At 40.6% G+C, this 14,519-nt stretch overlaps 2 protein-coding genes across 3 annotated transcripts in view; both read left to right on the top strand.

The window, feature by feature from the left end:
* The window catches only part of atp6v1ab (ATPase H+ transporting V1 subunit Ab), a 29,203-nt gene extending 26,305 nt beyond the window's left edge, over positions 1–2,898 (top strand). For both annotated transcript variants that reach the window (XM_063207477.1, XM_063207476.1), the window contains exon 15: positions 1,755–2,898. In XM_063207477.1, coding sequence (XP_063063547.1) covers positions 1,755–1,847 — 93 coding nt within the window. In that variant the 3' untranslated portion in view covers positions 1,848–2,898. The remainder of the gene's footprint in view (positions 1–1,754) is intronic.
* Positions 2,899–3,639: 741 nt separating this feature from the next.
* gramd1c (GRAM domain containing 1c) overlaps positions 3,640–14,519 on the top strand; it is a 40,388-nt gene continuing 29,508 nt past the window's right edge. The window contains exons 1-6 of the mRNA XM_063207474.1: positions 3,640–3,968; positions 8,990–9,118; positions 11,764–11,812; positions 12,443–12,580; positions 12,731–12,831; positions 14,331–14,426. Of these exons, the coding sequence (XP_063063544.1) occupies positions 9,056–9,118; positions 11,764–11,812; positions 12,443–12,580; positions 12,731–12,831; positions 14,331–14,426 (447 nt within the window). The 5' untranslated portion in view covers positions 3,640–3,968; positions 8,990–9,055. The remainder of the gene's footprint in view (positions 3,969–8,989; positions 9,119–11,763; positions 11,813–12,442; positions 12,581–12,730; positions 12,832–14,330; positions 14,427–14,519) is intronic.

Raw genomic sequence — 14,519 nt, 5'->3', positions numbered from 1 at the left:
ACACTAATAGTATGTTTTCAAATACCACACTTTAGCACATTACTTTAAAAATACACTTAAAATACACTTGAAATACAATATACTAACATCATATTTTCTAATACCACACTTTAGCACATTACTTTAAAAATACAAACGCATTTACAATACATTTAAAATACAATACACTAATAGTATGTTTTCTAATACCACACTTTAGCACATTACTTCAAAAATACAAATACACTTAAACTACACTTAAAATACAATACACTAATAGTATATTTTCTAATACCACACTTTAGCACATTACTTTAAAAATACAAATACACTTAAAATACACTTAAAATGCAATACACTATTATATTTCTAAAACCATATTTTAGCACATTACTTAAAAAATACAAATACACTTAAAATACACTTAAATACAATACACTAATAGTATATTTTCCAATACCACACTTTAGCACATTACTTTTAAAATACAAATACATTTAAAATACACTTAAATACAATACACTAATAGTATATTTTCTAATACCACACTTTAGCACATTACTTTAAAAATACCAATACATTTAAAATACACTTTAAGTACAATACACTAATAGTATATTTTCTAAAACTATATTTAAGTACATTACTTTAAAAATATAAATGTATTTAAAATGTGATTAAAATACACTCAACTATAAGTATATTTTTAAAAACATATTTAAGTACTGTACTTAAAAAATATAGTGTACTTAAAATATACTTATCGAAAATTAAATTTAAAATACACTTAAGTACAACAAATTTTGACCTGGGCAGTCTTTAGGCCATAATCATGACGAAATACAGGAAGATGACATGTGAACTTTACAGTTGTAGGAAGCATTCACATGAACTACCGAAAAGCTATCATGCATTTCAAATGAACATTCTATGCGCTTATGACGGAGAAACATTTAACTTGCTTGCTAGAATCTATTGCAGTTGATGTAAGGATAATACAGGAGTAGGACATCTAATGTACTTAATTTAAGGTTAGCCATGTAATAAGTGGGACAACATTCGGTGAGGCGGTCCCTTCGTGGAATAGTGTAGGAGGGAGGCGTTAGAAGGTCATCCAGCCGCTCGACAACATGCTGCATTGTTATTCCTGTGCCGGACACCGCTGCCACTATCACACAGACAGTTTTTTGGAAGCAGAACTGAGATCTGAGATGGCCGTGAAATAAAATGGAAAGCCACAGGATGCTGTAGAACAATGGATATCAGAACACCGGCGTCACTGTACGTCAAAACACAACAGCAGAGCTCTTCCCTCTGTGTCAAAGCATTAGTCACACACACACACACGCACACGCACACACACACAGAGCTCCTCTTCCCTCTGTGTCAAAGCGTTAGTCATCTGTCTTCTTCATTCCTATGAGAATTAGGAAGCTGCAGAGAGCATTTCAGGGAGCCTGGACATGATTATTTCTCCAGCTCTCATTTAGAGGGGAGAGGTGAACATAAATTTCCAGTCGCAACAATGCTGGTTCTTGACCTTTTTTGAACAAGCACCCCCTTGTCCTCATCATAATGCTTTGCCTCACTGGTGCGATGGGAGAGAATTGTCAAACAACTCTAGAACACCAATTTGGCTGTGGGGAATCCACTTCATACAAAACCTAATTTTGACAAGCAACTATTATAGTGCAAACTGACGGTATATGAACTGTGTAGTGTGCCATGTCTTATACATCTTCCTCTTCCTCCTCCTCCTCCTCCTCCTCCTGTAGGACCCGGTGAAGGAGGGTGAGGCGAAGATCAAGGCGGACTACGCTCAGCTGCACGAGGACATGCAGAACTCCTTCCGCACACTCGAGGACTGAACGCCCATCACCCATGGAACTGATCACCGAGCGATCTGATCACTGGTCACTGATCCATCTGATCCGATCTCCCATCACCTACGAACATCCCTCTCCTCTCCTCTCCTCTGCCCCTTTCATCCTCTCCACCTCCCTCAGTCCCTGCCCCCGGCAGTGCAATACCTCCTCCCTTCTCCGCCTCCTCCTCTTCTTTCTCTTCCTCCACCTGGTCCCTCTCTCTCTCTCTCTCTCTCTCACTGCACTGTGTCGTCGGTTGCAGTCATACATTCCACCGCTCTGTGTGTTTCTTCCTCAGTTGAAGTGAGTGTGGTCCCCCACTGTAAACCACCACAGGTGATGCACCTCTCTGCTCTTCTGTCTTCTCATGTGAGTGAGTGTGGTCATCACTGTAAGTCACCTGTATGCCACCACGCTCCTTACCACAGGTCAAACACCTCTCTTCTCTCCACATGTTGTACAATCCTTATCTTCTCTTCTTTCTTCTCTTCTCTGCATGGTCCAATTACCTGATCTATCCCCCTCAAGTGTGTCCGAGGGCGCTGTTTGTGTTCCTGTGAATGTGTGTGTGTGTGATGTGATTTTTTGTGTGATTGTGACGTCGCCTCTACCCTGCCTCTAAACAATGTCACCTGCACTGCCCCCCACCCCCTCCTTCCATCAGTCACATGACCGCCCCTTCCCAAGACCAGTTCCCCTATCACATGACTGTTTGTTTGTTTCCTTCAGCTCCCTCTGTGCCCTCGTCGTAGCCCCCTCCTCATCCCAGTTGGTGTAATTATCGCTCATCTCCTCTCCTCTGTACAGAAGATTACGACTCTTAAAATAATAATTACCAACAGAGTGAATATTTATTGTGGGCCGTTTACATGTAAGCCTGCATTTTTTCTGTTTTGTTTTGATGTTTATTTTTGTTTGTTTTTCTTATGATTGTAATCTCTGTTTACTGTCCAGTGTATTTGTTGTTGTGAGTGGAAATCTCTTCAACACTGTTGATGTACCAGATGTGTTTTCTCTTGTCGTCCCAAAGAATAAAACAGGACAATGAAAGGAATATGCCGTCCCACTGTGTGTGCGTGTGTGTGTGCGCGTGTGCGTGTGAGGAAGGAATGTGGCTCCGCTGGTGCTGCTCCTTAAACCTGCCTGGCCACACACACACACACTCACACTCCCCAGCTTCTCAAACCTGCCTGGCGCGATCGCCTCTCATCACATCACACAGTGGCAGCTAAAGACACCAAAACAATAGGCCTACCTGAGAAACACTCATGCATAACACAAGCACTGTAGCTGCAAGCAACTAGACATATTTTTAAACGCCTAACTAAACTGGCTTATAAAGTCAATGCACAGTGTTCTGTGTTTTTGTTTCATTGGCACGTTATGATCCCCATGACTCTTAAAGTGGGATCTAATATGACCTCACATCTTGGAAAAATCACGCACACACACACACACACACACACGAAATACACTTTGTGTTTTATAATGACATGTTTGTGCATGCATGTTTCTGTGTCCAAATCCACCGATGACACTCCACGTGGGGTTTAATGTGAATGCAGTTGGCAGATCCTGGAACAATCACAAGTCAAAGACTTATTTTTGGTTTGAGCTGAAGTAGGCTAAACGTCATGCAAAGCGCCACATATGCAGAGGTAGGGTATTTTTTTTATCAGTGCGATGTGTATCTGCACAGGTTCAACATAAAACCAGTGCCGGGGGGAAGACTGGCTTTATTGGGCTTCTATGTATAGAAACATACTGACCATCATCCGTAAAATATGCAAATGCCACCGAGCGACTTTCCTACGGCAGGCATGCGAGTTCCATTCTCCCTCGTGAACCGGTTATGTCAGACGCGGCGCGCACGCACCTGTTGCCAGGTGAGGTGGCGGGAGCAGCGAAAGCGCGTGGGTCTGACCGACGTCGACGACGACACCGACCTTCTCCAGATGCGCTGAAGTCCAACGTCCACTTCGCCTCTCAGGTCAGGCGGTCAGTTAGTGCTGCTTTGTGAAGTTTGACCGAAATACAGTAGCCTAATAGGCTAATCCGCCCTTCCACCACTATAGTGTTGAGGATGAGAAACGATTTACGAATCTAATCAGACAGCGTTTGCAGGTAAGCCTAGGTTTGTCGCATCTGTGTTATCGGGTGATGGGTGATTGGTGACTTCACACTTTGACAAGGGGGATGTAATTTCTTTGTGATGATGAAAGGATGTTAACCTTTTCTTCAGAGGGATAAGTGTCTCAGCGAAGAAACACTCTTTATGGGTAACACAACTGCTTTTAAACTTCGCATATAGCCTGCTTATTAGGCATAACCATGGACTACACTTATTTTATAGGCCTATTTCAAGGACGTTCTGATTCGAGCAAGTGGTTTTCAGAAGTAACAGTCTCACATCTTTGGAGGAGGATGTCCCCTACCGTGTAGCCTAACAGGCTACATTTGAAATGTCACATTGTTACAATGTTATAATTGTGACTGGTGAGCAGGCTAGGTGAAGTTCTGAGTCTTAAAATGTAGCCTACAACCCCTAAGATGTATACTCTAACCTAGCCCACTACTAAAACACAACGAAACACTTTTTGAGCAAGAATCACATATTTAATTGGCCTACACTTTTGTATAGGCTACAAGTTTGTAGGCCTATGTCAAGTCGGGCTGTTAGTTTGAATAACATCAGCTGTAATCAGTTACAGACACATCAGCACCAATGATGCTTAGAACTATGGGTACTGTATATAAAATCCAAACATTATAGGCCTACTAATTTAAAATGGACTGAAATCACACGTGGCACACTGTCCAGTTCAAAATATTGATCAACTATGGAATCAAAAGGTGAAAATGCAAGAGGGCCTACACTATAACATCTGAAGTGAAGTTTTAAAGTTTGCTGAAAGTGCACTCAGGCAAGAGTACACACACAACTGCATGCTTGATATAACACCATGTCCGCGTGATGCATGCATGATACACAACACCCACCACATATTTATGATAGAGGGTTACCAGCATCCGGAGCTTGAGCAGTAAAAGGAACTGAACTACATGAAGCTTGGTCATAATTGAATGGTTTTACGCGTGAAAGGGTACATCACGACTAGCACACAATATTACATAGCAGTTACACCAGTTATTACATTGTAGCCTACTAGAGTAGTGGCTAGACGTTACAGAAAAAAAACCCTCCCAAATTTTATCCAAACAGTGCTGAATCCAGTACATTGCTCTACAGTAACAGTAAACCAGTTACTCAGTGAAGTCATTTGTGTTGGAGAGAAAATATGTCAGGTTTTGTTTTTTTTACTCCTACTTTTACTTTGGATGCCTCTGAAGTTATGAGAGGTGGATAGAACTGAGCAGCTTATGTGTATGTAGGACAACAGTATTTACAGTGTGTACCACATTCCCAAAAGTTAGCTGTGGAACATAAGATGGGAGATGCAGATGAAATATATGTAGCTACATGAGAAATGGACAGCAAAAAGAGTAGCGACATGTATGTAGCCTACCACACTCCCACGTCTACTACTGCTACACTGCCGTACAAAGGCAAAGTGCAGTAACTACATATTTAGTCAGTATTGAGTTTAGATTGAAAATGGCCTTCATAATGCCTAATTTATTCTTGTGATAAAGCTGCATGACTCAAATGTGTCCCGTTTTAGAGATATAACGATGTCAAATTTACAGCAGCTACAATATCCAACCTAATACCAATACTTATACTGCATATACAGTGGTGCTCATATGTTTACATGCCCCAGCAGAATATACGCTTTCTCTGCGATTTCTCACCAAATATGAAGGATTACACAAAACCTTTTTTTTGACTCGTTGCTAGTGACTGGCTTAAGATATTTATTAGCATTTTTTTGTGTTTACTTTTTCAAAAGCATGATAACAACCCAAACTACCCAAATGACCCTGTTCAAAAGTTTACATACCCTAGTTTCTGATGCTGAATATGGCCCTGTTTAACATCAGGGACCGCTCTAAATTGTTTGTGGTAGTTGTGGATAAGGCTCTTAATGTTCTCAGATGACAAAACAGCACATTCTTCCTGGCAGAATGGTTATTTCCTATAATATCTTTGGGTGTCTTGCTGGAACCTCACATTTGAGGTTTCCCCTGAGTGGCTCAATGACGTTGAGATCAGGAGAGTGAGATGGTCGCTCAAAAACCTTCATTTTATTCTATCTGAAGCTAATGACGGGTTGATTTGGCTTTCTGTGTCGAAATATTGTCATGTTGGCACTGTTGGAATTTTAATTCAGAAATGCAATAAGAGGGGGTTTGGTTGGAATCAAGCCATTGGGCAAGGGAGTCATTGCATTGCAATGATCATTGCAAGGGAAATTGTTCAGGAGGCATAGGACAACCAAAAAATAACTTTAGGTGAAATATAGGACAACATGAAAAAATGTTTTAAACTGTACAGCAAAGAGGCACTTGAGGAAATATGGGCTGTTGGGGGTTGCCAGGAGAAAGCCATTACTACAAAAATGCAAACATGTTATTTTGCATATGATACACCAAATAGCATAGTGAGAAGCATCAGAATGCCTGTGACAAAGTCATTTGGATAAATTAGATCAATATGGAACTTTTTTCAGCCACTATTAACAGTACCATTTGGAGAACAGTCAACGGAGCCTATGATGAAAGTTACCATGCCCTTCTGTGAAACATGGTCATGGACCACTGATGTCATGGGGACATTTGAGTTACAAATGCACTATACTTTTGGTCCATACTCGCAGAATGATGAATACATTGCCCTGTGGAAAATACTGGAGGAAACTTGACACTCATCAGCCTTGAAACTGCACATGGTCCATTGTTTGGACATGCCAACATGACAATATTTCAACACAGAAAGCCAAATCAACCCGTCATTAGCTTCAGAAAGAATAAAATGAAGTTTTTGAGTGACCGGCTTACTGTCCTGATCTCAACATCATTGAGCCATTCAGGGGAAACCTCAAATGTGAGGTTCCTGCAAGACACCCAATAATTTTATAGGAAACGACCATTCTGCCAGGAAGAATGTGCTGTTTTGTCATCTGAGAACATTAAGAGCCTTATCCACAGCTACCACAAACAATTTAGAGCGGTCCCTGATGTTAAACAGGGCCATATTCAGCATCAGAAACTAGGGTATGTAAACTTTTGAACAGGGTCATTTGGGTAGTTTGGGTTGTGATCATGCTTTTGAAAGAGTAAACACAGAAGATTGCTAATAAATATCTTAAGCCAGCCAGTCACTAGCAATGAGTGAAAAAAAAGGTTTTGTGTAATCCTTCATATTTTGTGAGAAATTGCCAAGAAAGCGTATATTCTGCTAGGGCCCCCATACTCAAATAGCGGCCCGCGGGCCACTTGTGGCCCGCGGGGCATCTATTTGTGGCCCTCGAATAATTTTGAAAAATTAAAAAAAAAAAAAAAAAAAAAAAAAATTCTTTTTTTTTTTTGGTCCGATCGCGCTGCCGGCTCTTATTTTGAAATCGCGCCACATCTATTTGTGGCCCTCGAATAATTTTGAAAAATTAAAAAAAAAAAAAAAAAAAAAATTTTTTTTTTTTTTTGGTCCGATCGCGCTGCCGGCTCTTATTTTGAAATCGCGCCACAGACGCTAGGAAGATGCGTGCCGTGTCTCCGCCCCCTCAATCAGTTTCTCCCTGTAGGCTCCAAACAGAAGTGACTATGAGGGTGGCAGAGGCTGTTGTGAGGTAGACTACAGAAGGGATAAATAAATTATTTACAAAGTTCTCTTTGCCTCGTTTTTGAAAGTAATGGTCCACATTTCATTGCATACAGTGTGTTAGGACTTCGAATTGGTTTAGCACTAGCTGTAGCTAGTTGCTAACACAAATTAAGGCAAATTGTGTTTGAGCTCTGCTGGCAGCTAACTAGGGGTAGCCTAGCCTACTTAAAAACGAATTGCTTGATAAACTTTTCACACTTCAACAGTCCCCAAATAGTTCGTTTGGAAAGCTAAGCCCCTCATAAGTAACAAAGTTATGAGCAACTTGATTATTTATTATTGGCTGTTGCATTTAATCAACATTGCATCAATTTGCCATTTTCTTGTTGGCAAAACCTGGTGTCCTACTATCTATGTGTCCTCTTTGTTGGGTCCATTATTGCATCTGATTCTCATTATGCATGTGAGAGCTGCATAAACAAAGTCATAATAAGCAACATTTGTTTGAAAAGTGTTATCTTCAGGCTTATTGGTTTTCTCACTAAGAAATAAATGTTTATGAATGTAGTCTGCAAATATAGGCTAATCTTATGTCATTTAAAAAAAAATACTGAAGGGTGGGTGGCAATGACAGCAAGGCAGGCACCTCACCCCACAGTGCTCCAGAAAAATGCAGGCCCTTTATGAGAGAAATGTTCTCCCATCCTGTCACTGGAAACTAAATATCTGCTGTGGGTGTGAGTGCGTGTGTTTTGTGATTACAAAGGCCTTATCATTTATTTATTTTTTTAATAATTTTTTTGGTGGGGGTCGTGTCGTGTCAGCCCGGCCCGGCCCTTTATTGGGAGGAATTTTGAAAAACTGGCCCTCGGGGACTTTTAATTGAGTACCCCTGTGCTAGGGTATGTAAACATATGAGCACCACTGTAGTTACTGCGCTTTGCCTTTGTACTTTGTAGTGCAGTACAGTAGAGTAAAGTACAAGACAGCGTCTGGGTGTGGTCAACTGTCAGGTGTGTGCATGTGTGTGTGCTTGTGTGCTTGTCAAATCAAATATACTTTATTATCAAAAATCTATGTAACAGGGTGAGAACAGAAGTGTGGACTTGCGTTTGACCAGTCTTCAATGTGCAGTTTAGCTAAACATATGTAGGCCTATAAATAATGACAATAATCTCTCTCTCTCTCTCTCTCTCTCTCTCTCTCTCTCTCTCTCTCTCTCTCTCTCTCTCTCTCTCTCTCTCTCTCTCTCTCTCTCTCTCTCTCTCTCTCTCTCTCACACACACACACACACACACACACACACACACACACACACACACACAAACTGACATACTCATACATGAATTTACAATTCTTTCTCTGAAACATTCATTCACTTATGTGTGTGTGTGTGCGTGTGCCCGTGTGTGTGTGTGTGAAGAAGCACAGCTGGTTAGCGGGTGACCTATTTGCCGGTGAGGAGAGGAGCAGAGAGGAGAGGGCAGGTATGGCCAACGAGACCCCCGAGGACACGCCCTTTGTAGGACATGGCGCCTCAGAGGAGCCTGAGGTAAGGAGCCAGTATAGGCCACACACAGAGCACATGGTGCCTTAAAAGGCAGCACACATTACATTACAACAAATTGCGCCCTAGAAGGCAGCATAACATTACATTACGTTATATTACATTAGGTTACATTACATCACGTTACATTACAACACACAGTGCCTTAGAAGGCAGCAACACATTACATAACATTACATTACATTTAAGCACACGGCGCCTGATAGGGCATCACACTGTATCTGTCACTTTTACCCCTTTGGCTGCACTTAACCATATAAATCGCACACACAGTATTTGGGTCAGGAGGTTAGGATCCATTGAAGATTGCAAACCGTCTCTGTCACTGTCATTGTTATGGAGCAATCACACCTGTAAATCACATTTGGTTTCTGGGTCAGCAGTATTGCAGTATGCAGGATTGCAGCAGTATAAGGTGCAGTATTGCAGTATGTAGGATTGTGGCCAGAGTAGGTATTGCAACTACGCTGCTCATTGAAACTGAGCCGCCTATTGACATATTTGATCTTTTATGAATATTTACTAATAAATCAACTAATATTTACTAATATAGCCAAAGTGCAGTAAGCTTTGCAGCTAATTTTTGTTCTATTTCTGTAAATTCAAACATGGAGAAGATCCACCTTTTCATGTAGGAAAAGTGCACTTTTCCCAGCCATAATGAATACTTCACATTTGATGGTGATAGGAAGTATTAGTGAAAAAGTTTACATTTGTGAATGGGTAGCATGAATTCTGATTTTTTTTTTTTTATTATATAGTGACCCATTAAGGCACAGGGCAAGTTTTTTTTTAGCAATGCTTCTGGACAACAATACTATAAGACGTCCAAATGTGGGTTTGGATTTGATGTTGCCTGGCAACATTGCTCAAAAAGTTTCCCTGTGTATCATCATCTTTAGGGGACTATTCAATGATTATAGGAGACAGCAGAGTCAAAGTCATGAATGCTATGTTGTATACATCTCTATACATGTACTGTAAATAACTAGTCATTTGTCTAGCCTCTTGGATTTATAATCTGATCCTTAGCTACCACAGTGTCAGTCACGGAAGTCTATATGTGGGTCAAAGATGTTTTTGGGCTCGGATGTCAGGTGGCGCAACGACCTAATGCCCATAGATTAATTAGTACTTGGTGGTTGATATACTGAAATGAATATGCTTCTTAGATAGTCCACTAAAAGCAAACAAACAATAAAAAATCCATACAATAGTGGCATTGGCTGTCATTGCACCGCCCTGACGTGTGCTATTGCTGAATCATCACTGACCCATTATGTACTAGTATATACAGTATATAGGCCTGCTGAGAAGGCTATCTGTATAGAGACTTACTGTATACATGTGAATCACCACACAAAGTATACTGTGTAGCCTCTTGGATCCAGGAGGCGTCTCTGCTGCCTGAGATGACTTATCCGCCTTGTCTATCACATGGAGATGTTGTGCAAGAGCTCTGTGCAGAGGATGTGAGTGTGACGGAGCTGGTCCTCATTCCAGCTGCGTGACAGAGCAAACCATAATCTCACTGACCTTGGAACAGAGCTAGATAGATAGATCTCTCCTGAACAGGACTAGTTCACTCAGTCTGAGTGACCTACAATAGGGCTAGATAGATCTCTACTGGCCTGAGGCCTTGGGGCAGGGCTAGATAGTGACAGATAGTCAGTGAGTGTATTTGTGTAGTATCTAAATGTTAAGTGGTGTTGATGTCTTCATGTCTATCTTGTATGCTACATGTCTCCATGTTGGCTGCGACAAGTTGTTATGGAGGTGAAAACGAATTTCCCCATGGGGACAATAAAGTCTTTCTTTCTTTCTTTCTTTCTATCTTTCTATCTATCTATCTATCTATCTATCTATCTATCTATCTATCTATCTATCTATCTATCTATCTATCTATCTATCTATCTATCTATCTATCTATCTATCTATCTATCTATCTATCTATCTATCCTGGCCTGAGGGTTTTGAACAAGGCTAGTTAGATCTCTACTGGCCTGAAGGCTTGGAACAGGGCTAGTCACCCTCTGCGGACAGTCAACCTCTGTGTCTTTTTAGTACTGAAAGCAGTTAGCACTCTGGACGCTGAATCACATAGGAGTTGTTGGGGGAAAAAGGCCATGATATCACTAAAAACGCATCATGTGGACACAGGCCCTGAATGGTTGATTAATTTGACAAAGACTCGGGTATGCTGACTGTCTGTCTGTCAGGTATACTGTCAATGGTCTGTCTGTCTGTCTGTGTCTGTATGTCTGTCTGTCAGGTGTGCTGTATGTCTGTCTGTCTGTCTCTCTGTCTCTCTGTCTATCTGCCTCTAATGGGATTGACGCAGGTGTTCGGTCTGTCCGCCAGTTGATTGACACAGGTTCAGTTGTCCTGTCTCTCTGCTAATTGTCTGCCTGTCTGTCTCTTAGTTGAATGATACAGGTTTGGGTATTCTGTTTGTCTGTCAGTTGATGATTGACTCTGTCTGTCTGTCTGTATGCCTGTCTTCCTGTCTGTCTTTCTGCCTGTCTGACGGCCTGCCCGTCTTCAGGTTCAAGCGTTCTGTCTCTCTAATCTAATACAGTATGCTGTCTTTCTGTCAGTTTATTGACACATGTGTTCTGTCTGTCTCCCAGGTGATTGACACAGGTGGACACAGGTCTGTCTGTCAGGTGAGTGATACAGGTTTTCGGTCTATCACAGTTGATTGACAGAGGTTCAGGTGTTCTGTCTGTCTGTGAGTGATATAGGTGCTCTGTCTGTCTGTCTGTTTGTCAGGTGACTGATTCAGGTGGTCCAGGAGTTCTGTCTGTCTGTCTGTCTGTCTGTCTGTCTGTCTGTCTGTCTGTCTGTCAGGTGATTGATACACATGGTTCAGCTGTTCTGTCTGACTGTCTGTCAGCTTATTGAAACAGGTGTTTCAGCTATTCTGTCTGTCAGCTGATTGACATAGGTGGTTCAGCTATTCTGTCTGTCTGTTAGAGGTGTAAATAATAATTGAAATGTTATATTGCGATATAATCTAACGATTGAATGGAATCGCATCGTATCGTGGGGCATTCTTAAGTATCAAAAATAATCGAATCGCTGGCCCCTGCCCAATGTCCTAGCTCCATAACATAATAGAAGTGGAAAAGTAATTGGAAAAAAGGCGAATCGAATCGTATTGTATCGTATCGTGGGGCATTCTTAAGTATCGAAAATAATCGAATCGAAACGCATCGCATCGAATAATAAGATATCGATATTGAATCGTATTGTCATGGAGGCTGTGATTTACACCCCTGCTGTCTGTGTGTCAGATGACTGATACAGGTGGCTCAGGTGTTCTGTCTGTCACTGCGCCCCAAGTCCCGCCCACCAACTACAAGCAGCGGCTAGAGGAGTTCCGGAAGCTTTTCAAGGAGGGGGAGTCTAACGAGGCAGCGGAATCTAACGAGATCCTAATTACAGGTGAGCTAGTCATTGTATTGCACTATACTACATCACACCACACTAAATTACATTAAACTCTTCTCTTCTTTTCTCTTCTCTTCTCTTCTCTTCTCTTCTCTTCTCTTCTCTTCTCTTCTCTTCTCTTCTCTTCTCTTCTCTTCTCTCTAGATTACAACTGTGCTCTCCAGAAGGACATCCTCCTACAGGGAAGACTCTACCTTTCGGAGAATCTACTGTGTTTCTATAGTAACGTCTTCAGGGGAACTAAGGTGATGAACTACAGCAGTATTTCCCTATGTTTTTTTTGTCTTGCGTATCCCCTACGTTTTTTTGTCATGCCATGATTACCCAATCACTGTTTGCTCTGTATGTCTTTCTTTCTGTTGACTTAAAGACTAATCAATTTTCCCTAAATGTCTGATGGGTATAGAAACCAGATGCAGTGATACAATGCCATAGAAAATAGAATATCTTTTTATTTGTCATTGTGACGAGCACAACGAAATTGAGCATTCCCTGTTGAAGCAATAATACAAATAAAAACAAAATAAAAAAGAAAAGTATGTATAACAACTATGCTTTGGTAGTATAATTAAGTGCTGTAATGGCCGCCGGGTAGAAAGAGTTTTTTAAACTCTTTTAAAAAACACTTTTTCTGAAATGGCCAAACTTGTGCTACATACTACCTTATAGTGTATTCAGCATCAGTTAATACAGGACATCACACTTTCATTAATTAATGCCTTATATTCAGATAGTCTTGACGCTGTGGCATTATATATTATATTAGGAAGCCAGACTTTATTACCTCCGCCAAGGAGGTTATGTTTCCGGTCGCATTGGTTTGTCCATTTGTTTGTTTGTCTGGCTGTCTGTCTGTTTGTTAAGAATGGATTTGGATGAAACTTTGTGGAGTTGTTGGAAATGACCAAAGGAACAAGTGATTAAATTTTGGTGGTGATCCGGATCACTGTCCGGAACCAGGATTTAAAAAAAAGATTCTTCACCATTGCGGGATTGGGTGAATTTTGACATTCGAGTTTCTAATTCCACAAAAAGAGGCAGAGAGAATAGTGTTTAACATAGTCAAATGTTCTATGAAACAGCTTCCTTGGTGGAGGTCTGCACTCTCTGAGTGCACTTGAAGAGTTCAGATGCAAAAACCCCTAAGTGCCTTTTCAGAAAATAATCTTAATTCACTTTTATTTAATACAAAGCTACTAAAATTGCTTATTTTTTATTTTATTTATATAATATAACTATTTATATGTATTATCAAGTACATACATGTAAACCAAACCAACAACGGGGTTCTCTAAAAATATAGAAGTGCAGGTCTTCAGAAATGGAGTTAGGGGGTTTTGCATCTGAACTCTTCATTTCTAGTTCTTTAATGCTTTAAATTTAACATTGCTTAATCCTCTGCTTCTGTTTCCCTGACTGTGGCCATTCGTCATAGATGAGTCTTGAACCTAGGGGATGCCACCATATTATATTACACTTAATATAATATAATATAATATAATATAATATAATATAATATAATATAATATAATATAATATAATATAATATAATACAATACCTAGAGTCTAGAGTCTATGTCTGTCTGCATGGGAAAGTAAGAAACGTAATTTCAATTCTTTGTATGACCAGCGCATGTAAAGAAATTGACAATGAAACCGACTTGACTTGACGTGACGTGACTTGACTTGATATTATATTTTATTTTATTTTGTTTTGTTTTGTTTCATTTATATTACATTATAGATCGTCCTGAATTTGGGGGACGTCACTATCGTCACTAAAGAGAAGACAGCACGCTTGATCCCCAACGCCATTCAGATCTCTACCAGCAATGAGAAGGTGCATGCACTCTGTGTGTGTGTGTGTGTGTGTGTGTGTGTGTGTGTGTGTGTGTGTGTGTGTGTGTGTGTGTGTGTGTGTGTGTGTGTGTGT

The sequence above is a fragment of the Engraulis encrasicolus genome, chromosome 9, assembly GCF_034702125.1.
Source record: "Engraulis encrasicolus isolate BLACKSEA-1 chromosome 9, IST_EnEncr_1.0, whole genome shotgun sequence".
Taxonomy (NCBI): domain Eukaryota; kingdom Metazoa; phylum Chordata; class Actinopteri; order Clupeiformes; family Engraulidae; genus Engraulis; species Engraulis encrasicolus.
This window is presented reverse-complemented; position numbering and strand designations above follow the sequence as displayed.